This window comes from Rhynchophorus ferrugineus, unplaced genomic scaffold, assembly GCF_030347505.1.
Source record: "Rhynchophorus ferrugineus isolate W39M unplaced genomic scaffold, kcgeb_rfMv2 rfM2, whole genome shotgun sequence".
NCBI lineage: Eukaryota > Metazoa > Arthropoda > Insecta > Coleoptera > Curculionidae > Rhynchophorus > Rhynchophorus ferrugineus.
In genome coordinates this window covers 22,748,415-22,774,203 of record NW_027472581.1, presented here as the reverse complement: position 1 = coordinate 22,774,203, position 25,789 = coordinate 22,748,415, and the positions used below count along the sequence as shown (strand labels likewise).

The following is a 25,789-nucleotide window of genomic DNA, read 5'->3' as shown; positions in this document are numbered from 1 at the left end:
CCAGGTGATTGTGCTTCGGAACGTGTGATACAGAGACAACGTTGCAAAGTCGATTAAAAGTTTTATCACTCAAAGATGCGTATCTGCAGTACTTTGGTCTTGCTGTTTCATATTGGATTTTGGACGTGAAGCAATTATAAAAAGCCCAATTCAGCCTCTGTCTATTTCTGATTTATACTTTTTAATTCAATAAATATCCGTTATTGATCAAAAATAGTAAAATAATGATTTTGTTGAATATTTCAAAAACTAAAACCATTAGAAAAAAGGACTGATGATTTGGATTCAGCACCCAATTTACCTTATAAACAACCTCAGGTCCAAAGTCGTGTATACTTGTGTAATTAAGCTTTTTGAATGTATTATTTTGAGCACAAATCAGTTTATTACTGAAACCAATAAAAAGTGTATGCAAGGAACAACTAATATTTTGATTTCTTTCAAATTTATCTTTTTAACATTTCTGAACTACGTTATTACAATAAATGCATCCAATATTCAAAACAAACCAAACGAAAATTATACAAGTAGTTAGGAATGCAGAAAAATATCGATATATCGATATTCCTCGCCGATATTTTTTTAGTCAATGTATCGATATTTTCCGATGTTTAAAAACATAGATCGATGGTTTTAAAAGACAGTACCGAACTTTTTTTGAGAATTCTCCTCATCACCATCCTCAAAAGAATTTCGCAAGAAAAATTATGACTAGAATGAAGAAATATCAAAATTTTCTAAAATATCGATATATCGTTATTTCTCGCCGATGTTTTTTTAGTCAATGTATCGAGATTTTCTGATGTTTAAAAAAATAGATCGATTATTTTAAAAGAGATTATCGAAATTTTTTGAGAATTCTCCCCCTCACCATCCCCAAAAGAATTTCGCAGGAGAAATTAGGGCTAGAGTGAAGAAACATTAATACTTTCTAAAACATCGATATATCGTTATTTCTCGCCGATATTTTTGGTCAATGTATCGATATTTTCTGATGTTTAAAAAAATTAATCGATGGTTTAAGAAGAGGGTATCGAACTTTTTTTGAGAATTCTCCTCATCGCCATCCTGAAAAGAATTTGGCAAAAATAATTAGGACTGGAGTGAAGAAATATCAATGTTTTTTAAAACATCGATATATAGTTATTTCTCGCCGATATTTTTTTGGTTAATGTATCGATATTTCCGATGTTTAAAAAAAATAGATCAATGGTTTTAAAGGAGAGTATCAAACTTTTTTGAGAATTCTCCCCGTCACCATCCTCAAAAGAATTTTGCAAAAGAAATTAGGTTTAGAATGAAGAAATATCGATATTTTTGAAACATCGATATATCGATATTTTTCTCCGCAGCCGACATCTTCACAGGAAATTCGTCAGGGCTTCGGAGAGTTCTATAGTTAAAAGAATTTTATATAATTGATCATATTTTAGCAACAATATAATATAAATAAAATTGTTCAACGATAAGCAATACGCACAAAAAGAAATGTGTCATATTTAAATCATTCATAAAAATAAGTGACTCAATAGATCATAACTGGTAACGTCCACGTCGAGCGTTTAAATGTATTTGTTGACAAAACATTACGTTTATGTGTTAATGCTCAGTTTGTTTTGATCAACAATTTACCATAATTAGTGTGTATATTAATGTAAGTTACACTAGATTAATATGTTCAGGAAATAGTCTGTTGAAATTCCTTTCGTAATAAAATTAAAGGGTTATGTACTGCGGTCTTCTCATTGGAACCATTGTTCATACAATTTCTTTGAATTATTCGGCATGTAAATAGCTTAAACAAATATTGCCATTTGGTTTTGGACAAATTTTCGGTTAGTACATCTGGTGTCGGTCGTGAGTGTTTTATAGTTATTCCTTGTTTTGTCTCATAAGTTTTATTCGCTTTAAATGAATCATCTAAATCAAGAATATTATAATACACTAATATTTTAATTTAAAACCATTTTATTTTGATTATTATTAAAATGGTATTTAATTCTAAAGGTTAGTTGACTCTTTGCATCAAGGGATTTCCTTAACAAGGTGTTGTTTATATTATAATTTAAAATTTATTTTTTACGTATGTATATTTTTGATTAGTAATATATTTAGATTAATATTTATTATAATGTATTCTGTAAAAATTCACTATTACTTAAAAAAGCTGAACTAATACTTTATAATATGTTAGGTATAAAATAGTTTATAGTAAGTTGTAATATATGAAAGGGTTTAGAAAACAGACACTATTAATTTACTTGAAAATATTATTTTATAAAAGAAGAGGCGACTAGTTGAACGGGGATACAAACCAACCCGTCTCACTCGTTCACCATTGACCTCCCTCCTAAAGAAACAGCCATAGGGACGTAGGTGGTCGTTATTCCGTCAGGACGGCTTACAATTATGGCAAAATTATGTTTGAGTATCGCCTGAATCTTCGTCTGCCAATTTGCCTTTTAATATCTTAGAAATTTCCATTGTATCCCTCTATGGAATGGTTTCCCAGCTTTAGAGACTCCAGATTCCTATAATCTACAGCTAAAAAATGAACTACAGCATTTAGTGGAAGTTCACTTTAAGCTGTAAGCTTCTGCTCAAGTTCCAGTAAAACATATTAATTCAGTCCACCTTTGGTGCCTTTACCCCTTGAACTATAATGCAAGTGCCGAGAGTCCACGGACTAGGGGTGTTTTTCAATATTTGAAGGTCTCTTACTTGGAATAGTTTATGGCTAGGGGTTATTCAGCGCTTTCAATCCACATTTCGTGACATTACAACTTCAGCTGCGATACTTTTTCCCGAGCTCTACTTAATTACACCATTATATAAATAATACTTCGATTAATTGCAATAATTTATGGCTAGGGGTGGTTGATTGAAGATCAATCCACGTTTTCTGACTTTACAGCTTCAGCTGTGATACTTTTGCTCGAACTCCATTGAACTATACCAAGAAAAGCTTCGAGTAACTAGGACTACCAATCCTTTTTTTATTAGTCTTCTTTTATTATATAATTTATATACTTTCAATGTCATTATATATATATATATATATATATTTTTATTGAAGAAAATGAGTCATTTTATACAATATTCTTAAAATTAATCACTATCGGTAAAATTTTCCAATTTTCCTTTAGAAAAAAGAATTAAATAATAAATTATTAAAAATTTTTAAAAAATTAAAGTATAAATTTGTTTATAGTTTATTTTTTATAATTAATTTACTGCGAATTAGCTTCAATATTCCATGTTTTAACATCATCTCCATACATTAATAGATTTTGCATTTATATACATCTGTAATTACTTACCTTTTGATTTTACTTACTACACTTGTTACATTATTAGGGGTGACATATTTAAAACGCTATATGTTATCAATATGTTATGTGCTAATGAATTCTATCTACACCATATTCAATAAGGGCGAAAATACCCGTTTTTCATGAACTTATTGATTATCATATATCTAAGAAAGCAGCTAAATAATTGTATAGAGTGTGGTGTTAAGGGTACTTACTTCCTTAAAATATCACAATTGGTATTTAGAGCACTATTCCAGAACATAACAAATGGACCTAAACAAAAATATCATATATATTTCGCCAATATTAATTAAGTAATGTTTTTTTTGTGTTTCAGATGGCTTACACCGAGAGTGACATGAAGAAATTACGAGAAGAATTAGAGGATGTTCAGAAAGCTCTAAAATTTCAAACTAAACGGTGCAGTCAGTTGGTCTCTGAATATACTAGAAAATTGCAAAAGAAAGAGCAGCTGTATCATAACGAGAAGGTGCTACGAGATACACAACTAGCCAAGGTGCTGAAGGCTTTGTTGATATTCGAAGCCCGCTTAAAGCAGGAACAAAAATTCATCAGCCATCAGTTAAGCGAGAAGGATTATATAATCAAAACCCAGAGTAATGACATTAAGAAGCTGTTAGCAAGTCAGTATTGCAAGAATTGTAATCAGTTTTACACAACGTCATCCACAACCCTGGAAAGCTTCAACAGCAGTTCCGAGTACGGAGCTACCGAGCAGGATTACCAGTCATCAAATTTCGAGTCTTTCGATAGCAGTAGCGAGACATACGCCACATTGTCAGAACGTGGATATAACAAATCGGAGAACGAAACCGAAGAAGAGACGAGAGAAAAGAACATCTACCAGAAGAGCCGGTACAGTTCCCAAGGTCGTAAAAAGATCCCGCACAGGAAAAGCGTCGGGACCTACTTCGAGGTGCTGAAACTGAGAAATGACAGTCCCTTGTCCAACGAAGATAACACCAGTGCCGACTACGACAACCTAGATTCATTACCACCCGAAAGCGTCAGTGATAAAATCAGCGTTGTGTCCGAGAACATCCAGAATATCTTCAATAAGGTATCGAACGCGGAAAGTACCGCGTCTGAATCGAATATCTCGTCATCCGAGTGCGACAAAACCGTCATCAGTGCCAAGCTCGAAGAAAAACCTTGTGATAATAATAATCAGATAAGCCATGAAGTGACGTCGGTTAAACCATCGGAAAAAGACTCTAAAAACTCCGAAAATAAGCTCAGCCAGACTATACCGATTTTTGAGAGCAGCGGTGATTCGAACGACAACTGGTACGCGAGTGCCAGTGACCAAGAAGACGAAGAACAGCGCGATATTTACCGAAACAACCCAGTACTGGAATGTATGAATCAGATCCTGCTGCAGAATATGAACGACATTAATTCTCCACCTAAAACTCCCAATATCGAGAGGAAATCCGTTAATAACAATAAACGGGTGACGTTCAGTGATGAAGAAACGAAATTCGGTGAGGAAAAAGTGGATACCCATCACGACTACTACGAGACGCCCATACAGAAGGCTCCAAACTTTTACGAAACTCCCCAGAGTATTTACAGCAATGATTACGAACAGATTTTGAGTAAATGCAACGAAACCTTCACAGAAACCAACAAGCCCGAGGTTTCGGGCCGGAAAAGCACCGATTCGAAAGTGAGTTCCCACTACATCGAAATGGAAAAGCTACCCGAAAATGATACGTTCGATACCGCAAATGGAATAATAAGGAAGAGTAAAATTTTGAGAACCCCACCTGCACTACCACCGAAACCACCAAATTTGGTTTCCAAGTACAAAATCCAAGCCATACCTAAGAAAACGCCTAGTGAGCACAGCAGCTCGGTTGATATGGAACCGGATTACTGTTCTATATCCGAGCTGAACTTGCCCCAGTCAAAAAATATGTCGGTGAAAAGGATCAATGTCGTTGCTGATGTTCATTCGCCGACATCGCTCGATGTCATCAACAAGATGAACGTTCCGTCGCCGAATGAGAGAAACGTTAAGAAACCTGACGACCTCGATACTGTTATCGCCTCGAAAGAAGAGATACCCAATATGTTGGTGAAGAAATGCGTCGAGAATCTCAACATACAGATGGCTAAGCACACGACCGTCAAATCGGAACTCGGCGCTCACTCCCCGAAGAGGAAGATCGAGATCGAGATCCCCAAGCTCCCTCAGGTGTCTGAAATTATCATACCTGACGATCCGGACGAGAAGGAAGAAGAACGGATCGCCCAAGACAACTACGTGAAGAACAACACTCAGGTGATCAAGTCGAAGAACGTGACGAACAATCGCCGACCGATCGTGATGGGTTCGTCGGTTTCGAGTCTAATCAGCAGCTTCAACAACCACCAGATCTTGAACGAGATTAAGAAGAAGCACGACCGTCCCAAAGCCGACAACGCCAAGATGCTTTCCGGTTTTGACAACCTACAAAACTTGGATAAGCAGCTGGCACAAGCCGGCGGCGACAAGCCCAAGGACGTGCCGACGTTCCAGAACTTCGATCTGAGCCAGAACTTCGAGGAGTTCAAGTTGGACGATTGCGAGATCGAGGAGTACGACGTGGAGGAAGAACTGAAGCGCGAGGACGAGAAGGGCGAGAAGGCTTTCAAGCTCGCCATGGATAAACCACCGCCGAAGCCAGAACGCAAGAATCCAAGCCGAGTCGACTTGATTCGAGCAACGAAAGACAAACCGATCGTCAACTTGGACGTAAACTCCGTAGAATTACTGAAACAGCAATTACGAGTGCAAAGGATACAGAATCAAGCGAAGAGCGTGAATCGCGAATCGATAAAACAATACACTACCGAGCCCACCTACGAACACTTTCTGGAATGCACTGGTTTAAGTTCGAAGTCAATAATGACACCCTCGCGATTCTTGACCAACCACAAACATATGCTAAAACCGAAAGACGTTAAACTGAGATCGAAAATTAAAGTCACGACGGGGATTTTCGAGAAAACCAATGGAACAACCGTTAAGTACTGGTCAGAACCATTTGTTTAACAAATTTAATCGATATTTTCTTGCAAACACAAAGCTTAAGGAGATATATATCGGTATTACTGAATAAAACCAAGAAATAACAATATATACTTTCTTGTATTCTCATATTGTCCGTATTCAATCCCTAGTTTGAAACATTACCACTGCCTACTTTATAATTATTTTTACATTCAGTAATACTGATTTCGTTTAACATGAATCCATTTTATTTATGTCAAGATAGCTCTGAAATAACTTTTCGATTTTATTCTCTCTATCAAAATCGAAATATTTTTATTGGGATATTAAATAATCAAAAACAAAATAATAATACATTATATTTACAGAACAGATTTATGTTTGGTGTAAAAAAAAACAGAAAAGCTGTGTTAAATAAAATAAACTACCTTGAAATACTTACTGGTCTCATTAAACATATTATATAATCCTTAACGCATAACTTTGCAACAACATACGTAATGGTTCCTATAATATTAAATAGCAAACAATGCTGTGTGTAATTAATGTCTAAGGTCCTTATTTTAATATTAAAAACATGTAAAAATATATATATATATATATATATATATATATATATATATATGGAATCGCTTCTCACAATCCGATCACAAAATTAGTCAACCTGCTGTATATAACACTAGCAGTCATCCATTATACTATATACGTTATTTATCATAATTATTTTGATCTGTTTAAAATAATGCTCCATAAAACGTTAGAATTTTCAACTGTCAACAGCTGCCAAAAGTGACACCGTTTTACGCCAAGCATCATTTTAAATAAACTTATTAGATAAGGTTATTAGTGTTCAAATTTATTTAAAGCAAATATGATATTTGTGCTTAAGTTATGATTGATATACGTTGTCTGTTTTGATTTTTTCTTTGGATTGTTACGTAATTTCAAAATGGATTTAAAAATGTTTAAAATAAATATTATTTATTGAAATTTGTTGTGTTTTATTTTATATATGTATATTATTAATACATATATTTACTGCTGTCAAAACAGTTGATTATGAATTACCTTTGTTTTATCGTCATATGAGTTCCGTCATAACCACAAAACACTAGACATTAAAAATATATGTCCTATATTAAATCAATAGATATATTTGTTTATTTCGTGCCTTACAGTGTCTGCAACATAAAATAAAGAAATTTAGAAGTGAAAGTTTGCGTCGAGTTTTTCAGTATGTGTTTTTATATATATATTTGACAATTACTTTAGATTATTCTGTGTATTTTAGTTTATTAGTGTAATGAAAAGAAAACCTTAAGGGAATCTCTTATGATCTCCTATGTAGGTCCAGAAATGTTTATAATCATTTTAAGGATGAAGACTATAGACCAAAATGTGGAAAGCCATGGCTGAAACAAGATGTAATTCCTACTAGTAATTTAAATAGTAAGTATTTTGTTAAATAATAATGATTTATTGCATTGAAATAATTAAGCAATATTTATTGAGATTCTTTACCTTTACTACAAGACAAGGAACATATGCTCCCAATGGCAATATTAAATCACCAGTTTTTTGAAGCTGATAGATATATAGGAGATTCTTCTACCCCAACAAGACCCAGAAGTAAGTATATAATAAGAAACCAATGTTTATTATTAGAGAATGGAGGTTCTAATTTGAAATTTATATCTTCATTTACAGATAACTCAGCCTGTCCCATCAGCCTCATTTCAGGTTGGATAAAAAACTAATGGCTTTATCCTTATTGAAATGCAGTGGCAGAGGATATAAACTGTTATCGAAGATATTCTGCTTGCCTTCTAGAAGTACATTAATGCAGATACTGATTAAGGCTCCTTTTTGCTGCTGAAGTAGTAACCTCTAATTTTGGTCGTTAGTTCAGAAACTTGACTATATAGACCGAACTGCAGTTGTCATATTTGATAAAATGTATCTCAATTTAGGAGGTTGTTAATTTAGTTGATTCTAAAAAGCAATACAACAAAACCATTAATAGTTATATTATCTTACTTCAATGTTTGTTTTAGGTTTGTTTTAAAAATTAGAGAGAAGATAATATCAGTAGATTACGTGTTTTGGGTAGTGGAGATCTCTTTGTGATTATATCAATGTCCTTATGGTCAAGGAAAATTAATTTAATTGTAATATATCAATAAAATATATTTATTTTTTTATCTTCCCAGTAAAATTAAAAGAAATTTTTTTTATTTTCCCCTCAAATTTTTTTACTATACATTTTTAAATTTCCCGCCGTAACTAACAGTCATACGGCGCATGCGTAAGCGCCCTCACACGGGGATTCCGAGCGTAACTTAGAACCAATTTCAACATAGGAGATACGATTCTAAGTTTCTTTATTCTATGGCCTGTAAATAGATTAACCATTATCAAGTGCGTTTCAAAATGCCCTTTAAAAGAGAATAATGCTATACAACAAATTTCCGTTCGTAACTCAATAATAAGTATAGAAACTATAATGCTTTTCCTATAAATTATATACAATTATTTAAATTATTCTGCACTTGCGCCATCTATTATAGAAGAGTAATAATTATTGATGAAAAAGAAATGAATTATACTTAAGCACAATTAAATATACAGTTTCCTTTATGCCACCTTTAAGTTAAAATGCTCGAAATCATGTCAGATATGGAATGATGGGACCATTTGAATGTGCAATTTAAAGATAAAACAATTATATTTAATATCATTAACAGGATTGAAATTAGGTTTAGATTATTGTTTATAAAATATTACTGATCGTAATTATAAACCGATTGCAAGATTGCACCATCTATTGTGAGGGACATTAATTGACGCTGATGAGAGACCTATTTTAAAGAAAACTGCTCAAAAATAGGTTCTAACTTACGTAAATTGTTGCTAAGATTAATATTAATTTTTAATGTCTCCAGTGCCATCTTTTGGATTGCACCTAAAATAGAAATGACAACATTACAGTTTCCGTACTATAAAAATGCCATTGAAAATCTTAGACACAGTTGAGCTTACTGACCCAATGTCTAAACACTCAATCAATATATAAAATATAAATATACATTTGTTATAATTAATTCAAAGAATATTGTCTTATTGTGGGTGCCGACGGAAGTATTCGGGGCTAATTTCGAGAAAATATTGAAAATGCGCATGAACAAAACTGAATTCGAAAAATTTTCAATATTCATTCAAAGTAGGGATGTAGTAGGGAATTTTAAAACATCGATAGGTCGCTTCGTATAGATCTTTAAAATTAAGTACGAAATATTTTTATTTGGATATTAAAAAATCAAGAAGTAATAATAATACATTAAGTAATAAGTAATAATACATTATATTTATTACATTTCATTTTTTAATGGTTTATTATAAATTATATTTAATCTATTCTGAAAAATTATCGAAAAAAAATTGGCTTAAAAGATACCGGTCAAAAATGTCGATATTTTTTTCAGGAAATACCGATATGACTAAATACCGATATTTATTCTCCATCCCTACTCCCCATTAAATTAAATATATTAGAAAACTTTTTATTGCGACATCTATACTTGTATTATATAATTTATATTCACTAATATCCTTTGCTAGAACAAATTTCCTTTTAACTAATCTATATAATGTTTTTCGGTTTCTCGTGTCATCTGGTGACAAGAAGTCGAACATAATTTTCTGCAGAACAAAACTAGTTGAAAAATGGTTGAAAACTGTAGTAATTTGCCTTGCAACTGATAGATGACACGTGTAGTCCAATTTATAAATTTTTAAATTTTTTTCATTTGGAGGTGGTTATTCTGGGTCAATCATTTTAATAGTGTTTTTATGAAGGAACGTATTGTGTTCATTTATAGTTGCTCTTGAGCTTACTGTATTTTTGGTAAACTTTCCGTTCTTTGTATGAGTTCAGGTACTCTTTAATACATATTATAAGGATTGTTTGTTTTTGAAGAAAACCCATAATTAAAAACCATATATTATTTATTTTATAATCTTTATTTGTCGGTAAAATACATTATCCAACGCTTTGATTACCTTTATACAATATATATCCCTCGATTAATTATTTTTACAAATTCAACTAATCCTAAAATACATAAAAAACGAAAAAAAAAACAAAATTACAAAACAAAAATATAAAATGAACCGACGAAACAAAACTCTACATGGCTAAAGTATATTACAGAATCTTTGGTAAAACTAGCCAATGAGAATACAAAAGTATTAACAAAATTCACAAGATACACAGAAAATGCAAAAATGAAATATGGTAATTTATATCTATTTATATATATAACACTAGAAAATATACATTTCAAAATCTGGACTCTTTTATGACGAAAGGCCCTTTATAGGAATAATAGCAATAGCAATAAATCGGACAAAACTGTTTTAACATACAATATGTACAGTATATCTATACATTGAAATTTTCATATATATATAAGAGTATTTTCTTTTTTTGTGTATGTGCATTATTAATATTAGAAACTGTATAATAATATATTTCAATATTCATTCTTCTTGAGATCTCCGATGCATTGGGACCCTCTATATAATAAATGCTACTTAAATTTTTAATTTTTAATAGCAGTCCTATGTAAATATATATATACCGATTTTTTAATATCAAACGACTATGTTATTGTCAAAAATCTTATCTTAGACCACACACTGGAAAATCATATGTTAGGTACATAATTTTGGAATGATTCAATTATAATTATAATTCATATATATTCTTCAAAATACTCTAAAATATATTTTATTGAATGGTTAACTTAAATCACCGATATAATAGCTTTTCTTCTTAATTAAAACATCTATAAATGTTAGTAACAAGTGGCACCATTTATTCATTGTATTGTTTGAAAAAAATCTATCTGCACTACGTATTGTCAAGTAACACCTTAAAATGCAGTGGCGTATGCCTTCTTATTGTACTGTATTTATCAACTAAAGGCAGGTTCTTTCAAACTTATCTCAAAGGCTGGGCTGAAATTTTGATGGACAACAAACGATTAATGAACAGTAGGCTATGATCGAGTCCAGCCTGTCTCAGTTCCTATAAACTATGTAATTTCGATGTACTTTGAAACCCAAAGATTTTGGTATCTACAAAAATCACGCGACCTCTTAAAAACCAACAGGTTCGTTTCGCACATTTTGGCACTTAAGAAGCATTCTTTTATACATATCTACAATAATTTCTAGATAAAAAAATAATTTAAATCTGATAAAATAAAATTACAACAAAATATTATGGCACATATTATTGAATTTGGCACAGTACTGTATTTGGTTTCGTTACATGCTTGAGAAATTATAAGCTAAATTAAAATTTACATATATATTTAAAGTTTCCTTTTACACAAAGTAATAATTGCACATAAATTGTAATTGGGATATATTTGCATTTAGTGCCCCATGCCTGCAGTAATCACCACTTCGTTAAATCAGTCAGTGGTGGAAGACTATGGATTTTGTTAATCTGGAACCATAATCTGTATACATAGTTGAGTATTTATACAGGTACCAGAGGAATAAAATTATATTTACATACTATTCGAATTGAGAAATGGTTGGAAATGTTTGCTTTATCCAGGACAGTCAAACTTAAATAACAATGCCCCAAATAAAATATAAATTATGACACTATTGCACAATGAAGAAACTAAAATCTGTACATTTTTGGTACAAGTAACATAATATGACACATAATTCACAGCTATGTTAAAATAATCATAAAAAATCGTTATCTCAATCTAGATCTAATAATAATTTCCATTAAAGAAACCTTAAAAAATACCTGGCGTATAACAATCTAAATTTACATCACGTCATCACTGAGATTTAAAAAAATGTTCAGATCCATTATTCTCTGTAAGGCTTACAATAAGAGTATCGATGGTTCATATGTTGGCTGAATGAACCAGAGTGGGAGAATCGCTTCAGGCATTTTTTACACTGAAAAGGTTTTTCCCCAGAGTGTAACCTCTTATGTTCAGTGAGGTGGTGCTTATGTTTGAAAGCTTTTGGACATTCATCACATTTGTGTGGACGTTGACCTGGAAATAACAATAAGTGTTACAGAATGTTCCAATATTGTTCTGAGTTGAGTTGACTTACCAGAATGTTCATATTTATGCCTCGCCAGGGAGCTTTGTTTTGAGAACGCCTTATCACATTGATCACATTGAAACTGCCCTTCCACTTCCGTTTCCTGACTTAAAGCTGGACTATTCATGTTCTTTAACATGAACGGTGGAATTTTATGTCGCCTACTCTGAATCATGTCGTCCTCCTGTGCGGAATCATGCAGAGAATGCGTCGAATTTGGACTTAAGCTGGACATTCGACTGTTAATGAACTGGGATAAGCTGAGGGATAAATCGGGCGTGCCGAAATGCATCAATTGATCCATGGGAACCAAACTCATATTGGGCAAGGCTGTTAACTTGTGAGCGGGCTGGTTAAAGATTTGCGCCAGCCGACTACTGTTAAATTCCAATGGAGAAGGCGACTGACTTGGATCTGACGAGTTTGAGTGGAAATTATTGTGGTAAGGCAAATAGGGAGTGGGGCTCCTGGATGACTTATGACTTAAGTTCACGACTTCGTCATGGGATTCGGAATGACTGACTGAATGAGGCCGTTTCGGAGAGGACGACGGAGACGTCTCGTTTGAGTTCGCGTCCCTCTTAACGGATAAATCAAGAGGTTGCTCCGAGATGTCCTCGTTGGACATCACCGGGTAGGTTAAGGGAGTTGAAGGCACGGAATATCGAGACCCTGATGCTATTGGACTGTAAGGAACTGGAATCAAGCGCCCCTCCCGTCGATCTCGCGCTCTGGTATTCTGGAACCATACCTGCACCACCCTGACGGGGAACCCAATGCTCCCCGCGATCTTCTCGAGATCTTCCCGTTTCGGTCTCGGATTGTTCTTGTAGTGGTCCTTGAGTATCTTTAGCTGCTCTTCGGAGATCAGCGATCGAACCCGCACCTTTCTCCCGTCTTCGTTTACGTGATCTGTTGTTGTGTAATTTTCTGAATCCATCTCGTCGTTTGTGTGGTAGCTGGACCTTTCGAAGTCATGATCCTCGCCGCCGCTCATGTTTTCGTTGGAACAGTTATCAGACTTTGGCGTTAAGGCAGCTTCTAATTTCGCAGCCAAACCCTCGCTTTGAGTGTCTTTACAATCGTGCTCTTCAAGCAGCGCCGCAGAATTAAAGATCTTGTTACAATGCGTGCAGGTTCTGCAATCTTCTTGCGATGGTTCCTGCGACGATTCATTCTCAACATTATTAGGTGATTCCTCATGGTTTTTTGCGTCAGACGTCCTTTCCTCCTGCGAAGAATTCGGTTCTTCGTGCTGTAACACTTTAAACTCGGGTTTCTCCGAGAATTTCTCCTCGGTCTTGTTTAGTTCTGCGCTTTGATTATCCGCATCTTCGTCCATGACCAAATCACCGCATTCAGACGCGTTGGATTTCGACATGTCGTCGAAATCGTCAGGTCTTTGGTGGGATTCCCTTTTTATCGTGCTGGTCTTCTCTTCTTGTTTACAAGACTCTTCAGACATTTTCGTTTCAGACGTGTCCATCAGGGCGTTGCTTATTGCGTTGGCGTTTCTTTGATGGAACTGTTCAAGAATATGCCCGATGTTTGGTACATACGCGTTCATCGGATGTCCAGAGTTTAAGAGACTGTGCGGTGTTAAATAGTAAGGAGACACTGATGCGTTACTGGCGAGTTGGGACTGGAACAAAGCCGCAGCAGCCGCAGCTTCAGAGTACTTGGGTAAGATCGGCATGAACGGTGAGTTATGATTGGGACTAGTCGTGATGTTGTTGTTGATGGAACTGACTGAAGTTCTTTTCGGTCCCTTAAGACCTTGTTGGACGTTCTTATCCAGAATGTTGCTGTTTAAGAGCGTTCGGTTTCGACCTTGCTTCAGGTTCATCACCAAACATTTTTTTGACGTCATGTGACTGGAGTACGACCCCGAATGGGAAAATCGCTTTCCACAGTTGACGCACTCGAAGGGTTTCTCGCCACTATGAATGCGTATGTGTTCCTGTAATCAAAAACAAACAATTAGAAAAAACTGCTAGAACGGGCTCGATTTACGCCAGCCTACCTTCAGGTGATGTTTGAACTTGAAAGCTTTATCACACTCGGTACATTTAAATTTTCGAAGTACTGCGCTCTCGTCGTGACTGATCATGTGCCTTTGGAGCCGATAGACATTGGCAAAGGTTTTGTTGCACGTTTTACACGACTGTAACAATAAAAACATCGATTAAGAAAAGAATCGACAACACTCATAAAATAAAAGCAAAACCACAATTATATTAGTAAATATCGATTTCACAAAATCGAGAGACAGAATGAAAGACACTAATGGTCATAGAAACTACATTCTCACTGTGCGTCTTGGCAGCCAGAGGGCCGCATATATAACAGCAAGAACTGGCAGATTTTTTTTTTGGTTCTACAATTTAGTCTAAAATATTATATATAGTCCTTTGTTGAAAGCCAATACACGTCATCAACACCCTCGAATGTATTGCCACGTTCAGTTTATAATTTTTCTTTTAAACTCGGAGCACTTTCCCCCCTAATTTCACTAATTAGTATTAATCTAATTAAAAAGAAACCGAATGAAGCCTGATGCGCCCGAACTGTGTTGGTACTGGCCTAACCGTCGTCATATATTAATATAAATATAATATAAATATAATATAATAATATAGCCCTAACCTATAAGCTATCGTGGCTGTTTAATGAACTGTAGTTTAAGTCATTCATTCATCATTTAATTTACATTAGTATTTTATTATCAGAGTCAAAATAAACGAAAACTTGGTGCGGCAACGTTGCATTATAAATTTTGATGATGGGCGTTGGGTGTTTAATTCGAAGAATTATAGAACGAACAATTTGTGTTGTATTTGCTTTTATTTCTATTTTTGTTTTTAAGGAAATTTGTTGTTATGATATTTAAATAATACTCAATAATAAACTTAAGGAATGTAATAAAGTACAGGAATGTTTATTGTTTTAAATTCGGAACTAATAGAAAAGGAAACTGTGACCTTTTTCACAGGAACGATTATATATATCGACAGACTCCTTTGAAGCAAGCAAATATATATATATATATATATATATATATATATATATATATATATATATAATCGTTATTTGAATTAATTACCAAAATTATGTAAATCTAATTTAACTGTAATTGCAATTTTCAATCTTAATTTTTATCAGCATATGGTAATGTTTTTTATACAATTAATAGCCCAGCGCAACCTTAATAGAACATTGCAAGGAAAATAATAATTGTTAAATGTTAAATGATGAATTATTGTATGATGTACGATTGTATGTAAATGTAATATGATGTATTATGTTAAATTATTTACATATGACATATTTAATATCTTAAAGAGTACAAATTTCATATCTGCACATGTCTAAATAAAATGTTTTAATTAAAATCCCTTCGTTTTACATTTCCCGCTATAAATATTCACGTTTGATATGCCCTCTTGTTATTAAGACGCGTAAAGCTTGATTGTATGGACTATATACACGAGATATTATCGCCTTGTATGTGTCTCTATTTTACGATCGAGTCACTTAAACGCTCCAGTTTGTTTTTTTGGCAAAAATCAAAACATCACTTGTTATGTTTTTCGATTTGTATGGCGCCTCGGCCACAAGATGTTTAGATGAATTTAGCAACCGTATTAGTCACTTCGCGCCTGTTTAAAGTAACAGAACATTTTTTATAATCCACTTTGGTCGTTTGACATTTGTTTATGTTCGTACATTAATAGGCTTCGCTCGCAAGTTAATACGTCTCGTTCAGAATGTGACTTATTTATAAAATGATTAGGTCATACCCGAGTAGATTCGTCTCGTAAAATCACATTTTTCCATGTACACACGGTTGTCGTATTTGTTTATTTAACCGGGACAATTTACTTCTCCTTTCAACAACAACAATAATATTTCAGCAAATATTGCTTCATTTACACTGTTTAATGAGATATATTAATTTCTTAATATTATCGCAAATCTGTTGCAAAATATTACCTAAAAGGATGCCGTCAAATTATGACGTTTGAGGTTATGTTAATTTATTAATTCTTAATATTTAAAAAGCATAACAATGCCTTAAAATGATTGCGAATCCATTACACGACATATCTAGTACGATCCTGTTAAACTATGACGTTTGAGGTTATGTTGATTTATTAATTCATAAAATATTTAAAAAATATAACAATGTCTTAAAATTATTGCGAATCTATTGCAAAATATTATCTAAAACAAAGCTGTTAAACTATGACGTTTGTGGTTAAGTTTATTGCGAATTAATAGCAAAATATTTAAAAAATATATTAACGTCTTAAAATGATCGCAAATCTACTTCAATATTAATTAAAAGCACAGCGTCAAATTATGACGTTTAAGGTTATGTTAGTATATTAATTCGTAAAACTTCTAAAAAGTATATTACTCTTAAAATTGATTGCAAATCTATTGCACAATATTACCTAATACAACGCTGTCAAGTTATGACGTTTGAGGTAGTGTTTATTTATGAATTTGTAAAGCATTTAAATAAATAGAGCTAATTATATCCAGTTTATTTATACGTGCATAATAATACCTAGCAAAAAATGTTTCCAGATTTTTAGTTAATTCTTATAACGACCAAATGTGTTCTGGTTTTTTGCGACGATGTTTCGGATATTGTTCTGTGTCTTAATCCGCGCCCTCCGTCGTTTATCTAACGTAAGTTTTGCGAGAGGCAAAAACGGCCAGGCAAAAGCGTGACGTGCGACTAATCCTTTTAAAACAGGTGGACGGACAGAAGGGCGGGCGTGACATGGTGACACCGGCCAGAAATTTGCGAAACGTTTTTGCTAATTAAAATTAGGAAAATTTCCTCGACGACAAAAACGGGACGGTCTCGGGCGCGGGGATAACTAATTATTGTGAGAGGTTTTGCCGGTGAAAGGTGATAGTTTCTCGGGTGGTTAGTAAGGTAAATCTCCCAGGCTTTCCGAGATGGAAACATAACGCGATTAGAATAGAAACAATCGCATTTACTACGTCGTCCGGTGAAATGAATGACACATATCTAGTAACGCAAAACAATTATATTTCGACACAGGATGATGAAATACTTTCGGATAAATATAAACCGTTCGAAAGTCTTTCGAGTTAACTCTTTCACACGCTTCTGATCATACATGTGGTCGTTTTTTTTTCTGCTGTGTTTCTAGTCAGACGTGTCATCGTGTCAGATATCTCTCGACCGATAGCTTAAAAGCGTTTCGCGTCGAAGGCGATGTCGTCACTAAAATAGTCGATCATTGGTACCAATAATTTGGTAGACAATAGGAGTAATGACTAATTTTATATATATATTTTCATAAAAAAAGATCTGAAAGAAAGACTGATTTTGAATTCTATTAAGACGTAATTGTTTTTTTCGCTCTCGACAGTTTTTAAGTCTTAATGATACTTTATTTTAATCATTTTGTGTCATAATTATACACTTAATACATCTAAATGGTTCTTCAATGTAACAATACAGCGGTGAAAACTTCAAAAATGTTCTTTATTATCATTCGAAAAAAAAGTTAGATAAATGTGATTATATAGAAATATATTAATGTTGGGAACTATCGACTGAAATCGACCGATTTGGCTACTTTTTGCCAGTGACTTTTCAGTCGCTATTTTCGGTTCTACTGATTTTGTTACTATTTGGACTGATTTTTAAGGTTGTGGCGCTGTCGTCCTAGCCGCGACCTTGACAAAAATGTACCTACAATTTATGCCTACTTAGATTAATAAATATTTATATGTATATAGTTTTATGATTTTTTCGGTAGTTTGCTTGTAAATAACAATAAACTTAACAATAAAATAGTAATTACTATTTTCAGTCGTTATTCAGTAATTTTTTGACTATCGACTGTTTTTCGACTGTTTTCAGTCGATAGTTCCCAACGTTAAAATATATGTTTTTTGGCACATTCAAGTTGACTAGCTGATGTCGCTTCGGGTTCAGGTTAATTGGATTTTGCGGGCGACAATGAGCCTAGGCTACATATGGAATTGCAGGTATTTTGGTTTAACTACCGGGACTGCTGCATGGGTAGGGATTTAGTCAATTGATTCCAGTGTTTTAAGGTGCCAAGGGAGAACCTCACACTGTGCAAATTCGTCAAGCTTTTCACGAACGGGATACCTGACAACACTTGGAGTTGAACTTTTCTCTCGAAGACATACCTGTGTTCCATAAAGGCACTGGACGGACCAGCATTTTGTACCGAGTCGCTTTCTGGGGGATTGCAAGTTTGCTTTTTCTACAGAGAAGTGGATATAGGATGTTGTACACGCCATCGCCTTGGCCGATAGCGTGTTGGATTTGGGCTGACCATTGGAACCTGCGGTCCAATGTCCGAGGTAGGCTGATGGAGCAGAATAGCCTGAGTTTTACTAGAATTCATCTGCAGTCGCATGGTGTTCGACTTTTTGAATTTCGTGTCTTTATTTGTGCCCATTACGAGACTGAAATAATTTCTATACAAATTGTAAGATTATGTTGAATAATTATATAATTAGCGTTATCGGTTATGGTTAGGTAAACCTGGTCGCTGGAAAATAAACGAATGCGGTATTGTCAAGTAAACATCGCATGACAAACTATGATGCGGCAATTACGATTAAGAGAAATAACAGTAACGATATCAGTCAAACCGGCGCCACATTTCTGTCTGTGAAATAATTCTCGGGACTTCAGATGTTTTGATTCGGCTTCTTGTTAATTGTGATTGAGGGTTTCAAAATATTATGATGCTACCCGTAAAATAGTACCTTCCGATGTGCACAAGTTTATTATTACGATAGCACGTATTACGTCTAGAAGAAAACACACTGTAGGTGTTAAAAAACGGTTTCTCGCTGTATATAAAACATTTCCAGTTCAGAAAGTCGTTCTTTGGAATAGTTTTGAGCTATTTTAGCCATTTACTTTAATATCATCTTTCCTCGTAAAAGTGGAAGTCATCTGGGGCCATGTCCGCCAAATACTGAGAAATTGAATCAGCGAAAATTCATAATATTTTTTTAAAATACTTTTTTCATATTTCATCTGTTGTTTTCGCATCGGGTATATTTGTAACCAACTTCAAATCGAAGTCTCACTAAGAAATAATTTCTTTAGAGCGTTAGAAATGTCTGCATTTGTATTGAGTAAAAGACATTAGTGGGAAGTTTTACTTTTTACTGAAATTTGTAGAAAAAGCTCATGGAATGCTGTGTGAACCTTATAGCAAACATGCTCCATCGATTTTAACAAAAACCTTCCTTCTGATTACTACTTGTTGCGACAAGGATCAAGCCCTGCCTGAGCGGCGCTTCACTTGATTCTTCGCCTCAAACGATACATCGTTCTTTCTATATGGAATCTGCAAAGTATCTGAAAGCTGGAAAAAAGTAGCGGATATGGATAGGCAATTCTTTGAATAAAATACATTGTACTGATTTTTCACAATAAAGCTTTAAATGAAAAAATAATACTATTATTATACTACTATTATATAAAACTTATACTACCACATAAAGTGCATGTATTTTGATCAGAGATGTCCTAAAATTTGAATGGTGAAAATACGAAAGAATCATAAAAATAGTGCGATAGTTAAATAATTGATAAATATTGATTAAGAATAAAATAGAAATAAATGAATTAATTGCGATCATTATTCCATTCCTTGTTTCACACTGCCCCTATAATTATTTAAAATTAACTGATTTCTATCTCCGTCTCTTTCTATCTGAAAATTAATACGGAAACAGTCCTAGAACTCTAATAACATTTCACTCAAATAGTAATTATTATTTTCAGTCACATTTTTTTTTGACGATCGACTAGTTCGACTGTTATCCGTCGATAGTTCCCAACGCTAGTTTAAGCACATTTCGTGGTTGGCCTTTATGATTTCCTCGTTCTGCCGTTCCAAGAATAATATTTTCGGTTGCGGCCAGTCGAATTTATTTCGTTACCGTCTCAGTCACTCATCGCCTCGGCGAAAAGAACTACATTTATTAACATTTCGTAACAATGTATTTACAAAAGAAATAAGAGTCATAAATCGAGCGGGAGCAGCCAATCCGTGCAGTCGGTCGCGAGAATGCAGCTATCCACGATATGTTTTCTCAAACAACATCCTCGGGACTCGGGAAAAAATGACTTGCCATCCCGGCCGATCCCTTGAAAACGACACCGGCCTCGTAAAAAATGTATCGCACGAAAATAGATGCAGTTACAAAGCCATTTGTTTGAAGAGAAAATAAAGGAGCTCTGTATGCTTTGTTTCTCGATCTAAATCCGTCTGTCGCACCTGGGAGCGATTTTTAAAAACACCTGGTATGTGGAAACGGCGTTTCTGCATTTTCCGATGCCGGGCCCCGACGGGTTTCCTCTTTTTCCCCTCATTTATCAAGCTACCATTTCCAGTTGTATAGGATTCGTACGCTAATAACTAATAACATCGTCGAGTTACTTGGTTTTGTGTTTTATTTATTATCATTTGAATAATCGAGAAACACAATTTTACTTTTTATGAGGGTATTCTAGAGGGTCTAGAAATTTGAGAAATTCGATTTTTTTTGATATATTCAAAGCTTAATCCTTCGTATATATGCCCTTAAGAGGATTTTTAAAAATTTAAATTATTTTCGGAGATAAGCTGCGTAACTTGTGTAAAAGTTCGATAGCTTATAACTCGGAAACTGTAACAGATAATTCAATTTACTGAACGTTCTCGTAATCAACATGCCGAAGAATACTTAGTGTGTGAATTGGAATAAAATCCATAAATATAAGACCAATTTTCGATTTTGTTTTATAAGGAAAAACGTGGCGCACAGTTGATATAACACATAGGCTGAAAAGTCCTGGGCAACATAGAAACGGCAAACATAGAAAAGGCGTTTTTTTTTTTGTTGAAAACTGGCTTTATTAATCAAAGTAATTTTTAGGGCCATACAATCATTCCAACGCCGCTCTAACATTTCAATACCACTTTTTAGAACGATTTATATTTTGTCTCAAAATAGGCCTGTCACCAGATGCCGTCCACTCAAATAAGTGGCTGTTTTGATTCCGGAGTGAAGTGATGGATTCATGTTTCATCCACTGTGGTATATCGAAAATTCTGGTTCATTACGTTTAAACATAGCCAAACACTGCTTGCAATCATCAACAAGTTCTTGTTTTTGGTCAACAGTGACCAAACGCGACACCCACTTTGAACAGAAGCTTTCTTATAGGTAAATGCTCATGCAATATAAAACCAACACGTTCTTTTGATATCTATACGATGTTAACTAATTCAAGCAACTTCACTTTTTGACCATTTCAAATTTCAAACGATTTTGTGAATTTTTTTACGTTTTCTGGTGTTTTCATCGCCTCATTTAGATGTCCACTGCGTTCTGCATTATCGGTGTCTCTATGACCACGTTTGAAATCAGCAAACCAACGTTTTATTGTTGTTTCTGATGTAGCGGAGTCCTAATAATAATTTTTAAGTCATTGCTTCGCTTCAATGGTATTTTTTTCCATCAAGAAGCAGTGTAAAATTAAAATAAGAAATTGTTTCTGCACAAACTTATGAGTTGAATATCATGCTTTCCTTTGTACGTTAGTACTAACTGAAAAAGCGGTGAATGCAATAAATCTAGCGTCATGTGTGTATTAGGCTTGGAACTTTTAACTCCATGTGTTATGTAAATGTTCGATAGCCTATAATTCGGAAACTATATATTCAATTTGGCGAACGATTACGTAATCAACATGCCGAAGAGTACTTTTAATGTGTGAACTGGGACAGAACAACCTAAAACGCGTTTTTTTTTGGAACTACTTGTTTTGAGACATTGACAGGATATATTTACAAATTCTTCTATCGTACAAATAAAATTAAAACCATAAAATTTGGATTTTTATTGTTATTAAGAAATTCGGAACTAAAAAATGATTTAAATAATTTATCCTTTTTTTGAACAGCCATTATTTAGTGAAATGGAATTTGTTTGACTTTTTTACTTTGTATCATAGTAGCATTTATCTAGATTACAAATTTGCATCTTTTTCATTGGTTTTAGATAACTAGGAACGTTGCAATCGTGTCAACTTTATCAGCCTTTTTGAATTTAGAATTTTAAAACTTTTTTTCATGTATTCTTGAAATATTAATAAATATAATATTAATAAATTTTTTATTTCATTTATTAAAAAAATACCTAAAATACATGCCTCTAGGCTTAGAATACCTCCTTTAAAAGCCAAAAACAATATACTTATCAAATATTTTCGATCAGTCAGAGTTTAAGAAATTCCTTTTAATCTGGGATTCGGTATACGGACTTTGTGAGTCATTTTCTCTATCACCGTTCTGCATATTTACCGTTATTTCCATTTGTATTTATATAACAATATGGTAGTATTTTACGGTTAGTCAGAATTATAAGGAAACGTGTTAAAATGAACCAGATAGTGTTGTTAGAATTAATATATCTAATTTAAATGAATAAACAATAACAATGGATTTTATTATCGTGCTAATAAGATTCATCACCACATACCAAATAATTGTGAAAGTTTAAAATATTGATTCTTTGTTCAAAAAAGTTGAAAGGATAATGACTTCTAAAACTGACAAAGGCCCAATTGACTAAAAAATGTGATATAGCCATTTTCATATGATTCCCAACACTACGTTTTTAATGAAACGATATCGTTCTAGAATCCTATATTCTAGAAATAATTAAAAGTATTAAGTGTGAGGTACCTCGCAAGAAGTAGTCCTGTTATATGTTATATATGTAATTATTACAAGATACTTACTGCCCATTCGACATATTTTTAAACCTCTTATGGTAATAAAAATAACCGACAATTGCTGTTTAAGAAAAGCAACTTTCCCATTCTCTCATCTATAACCAACCAAAATTGACTATGAGATGGTAAGAGAGTAATAACGAAAAAACAAATATTGTACACGTCGTTGGTCCAGAATCTTTTGGCATCAGTTTAGAAATGAAGCTAAGACGGAAGTGAATATGAAACTCTAAATTTAAAAAAAAAACGGAGATAGAAGGTTTTTGTTGCTTAATTTAATTATAGGGGATAGACAAAATAATATGAACACCATGCAATCTAGCACAACTTGTTGAAAGTTGGCAACACTGCTTCCGTGTAAATAAAGCAGTACGTATGTATTTCCAGTTTACATGAAAATTATTATAGATTATATGGTATGGATAAAACATGCAATGGCAGCATACACAAAATATGGTACCACCATCAGTGAAGAGGAATAGTGGGTAAAACCCAAAGCTAACAGAGACTGACAAACATTAAAACGAATTATATCCGAATGATGTAAATCCACCGCCGTAAAAGAGACAGCAGAACTCAACAACAGCTCAGACAAAAACAGGAGCTTCACAAAGTTAACTTTCATGTAAGGGCTGTTAATTGCGAAGCCCTTTGTAAGGGAAGCTGCTACGATCATAAAACCTGGACGCTTGATGATTGGAAGATTGTTGTATAGTCTGATGAATCAATCTTTACATTGTTTCCTACATATGGCTGAGTGTCTGCTTCTAAAGTTCCGTTATTACCAAGACAGCAATATCGTGGTATTTAGCTCATCATCTCATAGGCATCATGGGCTGTATGATTGTGAATGAATATCTCGACATCCTCAATGAAGAAGTTTTTACTATGACTAGCATATTACTGCGACACACTGCCATACTCCAAGATGATAATGAACCCATAAATATAGCCAAAAAGCTTCAGTCATATTTTGAGAAGCATCTGAATATCATCAAACTTCTTACCTGGCCAGGACAATCACCATCTCCAACATAATTAAAGCAATTGACGGATGTTTTGGTATAAGAATAGGCCAACAGTCCGTTGTAAACTACTCAAAACACTCCGATCGGTTCCGAGAAGAATTGTTCATATTATTTTAAACATTCCCTGTACGCGAAGATACATACACATTCACCGAAAGTTAAAATTAACATTAGGAAAAGTTTTTCTGCATATAAAAAACGGTAAATGTGTAATAATATAATTTACGATATAATGGCGAAGGTGAACGACCTCGGGCTAATCAAGCCTAACAAACAAACGTCAAAGACCATCGATCCAATCAAAGAAGTTAAGTCACTGCGGCCGCTTGATCCACTTGATGGTTAACGTTCTAGCCGCCCGGCGACACTTAGACACGACACTACGTATATATTTATGGTGTCAAATGTCGGCAGTAGTTTTAATTTCTGATTAAATGTTTCTCAGTTCTTTATTGGTGTTTGACTCATACCAATGAAACAGATCAGAGGTCCCATCGGGTTAATTGGATTGTTTACGTAACGAATGGTTCACGGTACATGTGCGCGCCACAGTTGAGCCCATAACCAGTTGAGAGAATTGTTTTCGCATGCCTCGCTCTTTATTTATAAATTATTTTTAATTGTTCGAAATTACCTTTTGGGTTTAGTCATTGGCCTTAATAGCGAATGGTTTCGGCGTATGGACCCAAGGAGAACCGGGCCGAATGATTTCGTGGATGCAGCTCGAAAATAATTTCTGGAGAACGTTAGACGTTTTCGCAGATCGGGCGTAATGTGTGATACAAACTGGTTAAGGAGGCCCACAGGCCATTGAGGCGAATATTCAAGCGGTTTTGAATGACTCTCAATCACTGCGATTTTATGTAGTGATTAATTTTTATTGATAGCTAGCTGACCCGACAGAAGTTGTCCTGTCTGAGCTACGAATATTTAATTTCAAGTGGAACAAATAATTTTAAACAGTATTTCAAAAATATAATGTTTATTGTAATGCCTTTTGATGCACAACATTGTTATCTTTGTATCCTGAACGTAAATAAATAATATCGATGGTTCTCTATATTTGTATATTTTATGAATAAAGAAAATCCTAATGAAGCTTTAATTTTGATTAAGAAATGTGCTTGATGCTTACCAACAAAACTAAAGGATCTTGCAACCTTTCGATGAATTCTGCGATAGCACACAAAAAGTCTTTGATGGCATAAACTATTTAATGCTGCAATCCTAATAACGATAGGTGTTAAGAATAAACTCACGGTTAAACTAGGAGACCAGTTAACAGTTCAGTTAACATAGAATGTATAAAATTCGGAAACTAATAAAGGTAGTCGCTTTTGTTGCTGCACTAGTGACGTTTAAAAAGCTTCGCAAAGCTTAAATTTACATAACTAAAATCAATTAATTGTCCCAATATCCAGTTTATTTACCAGAATTTTAGAACAAATTTCTTTAG

General features: G+C 33.9%; 3 protein-coding genes and 1 long non-coding RNA gene across 8 annotated transcripts in view; 2 read left to right on the top strand and 2 right to left on the bottom strand.

Moving 5' to 3' along the window:
• LOC143191563 (CIMIP2 protein CG18335) overlaps positions 1-3,583 on the bottom strand; it is a 110,400-nt gene extending 106,817 nt beyond the window's left edge. The window contains exon 1 of the mRNA XM_076396770.1: positions 3,530-3,583. Coding sequence (XP_076252885.1) covers positions 3,530-3,576 — 47 coding nt within the window. The 5' untranslated portion in view covers positions 3,577-3,583. The remainder of the gene's footprint in view (positions 1-3,529) is intronic.
• LOC143191557 (uncharacterized) overlaps positions 1-7,323 on the top strand; it is a 65,499-nt gene extending 58,176 nt beyond the window's left edge. Inside the window, exons 1-2 of one of the 2 annotated variants that reach the window (XM_076396755.1) lie at positions 1,538-1,654; positions 3,652-7,323. In XM_076396755.1, the coding sequence (XP_076252870.1) occupies positions 3,652-6,375 (2,724 nt within the window). In that variant the 5' untranslated portion in view covers positions 1,538-1,654 and the 3' untranslated portion in view covers positions 6,376-7,323. Of the gene's footprint in view, positions 1-1,537; positions 1,655-3,651 lie in introns of those variants that run through there. The other variant, XM_076396754.1, reaches the window with a different exon arrangement.
• LOC143190814 (uncharacterized) lies at positions 7,225-8,240 on the top strand. The gene is made up of 4 exons (XR_013004338.1): positions 7,225-7,237; positions 7,645-7,782; positions 7,867-7,962; positions 8,041-8,240. It is a non-coding gene; the product is annotated as an uncharacterized LOC143190814 (long non-coding RNA).
• A 2,080-nt stretch (positions 8,241-10,320) lies between these two features.
• LOC143191556 (zinc finger protein 1) overlaps positions 10,321-25,789 on the bottom strand; it is a 749,575-nt gene continuing 734,106 nt past the window's right edge. For all 4 annotated transcript variants that reach the window (XM_076396750.1, XM_076396751.1, XM_076396752.1 and 1 more), the window contains 3 exons: positions 14,501-14,641; positions 12,487-14,437; positions 10,321-12,425 (listed from right to left, as the gene is read on the bottom strand). In XM_076396750.1, the coding sequence (XP_076252865.1) occupies positions 12,232-12,425; positions 12,487-14,437; positions 14,501-14,641 (2,286 nt within the window). In that variant the 3' untranslated portion in view covers positions 10,321-12,231. The remainder of the gene's footprint in view (positions 12,426-12,486; positions 14,438-14,500; positions 14,642-25,789) is intronic.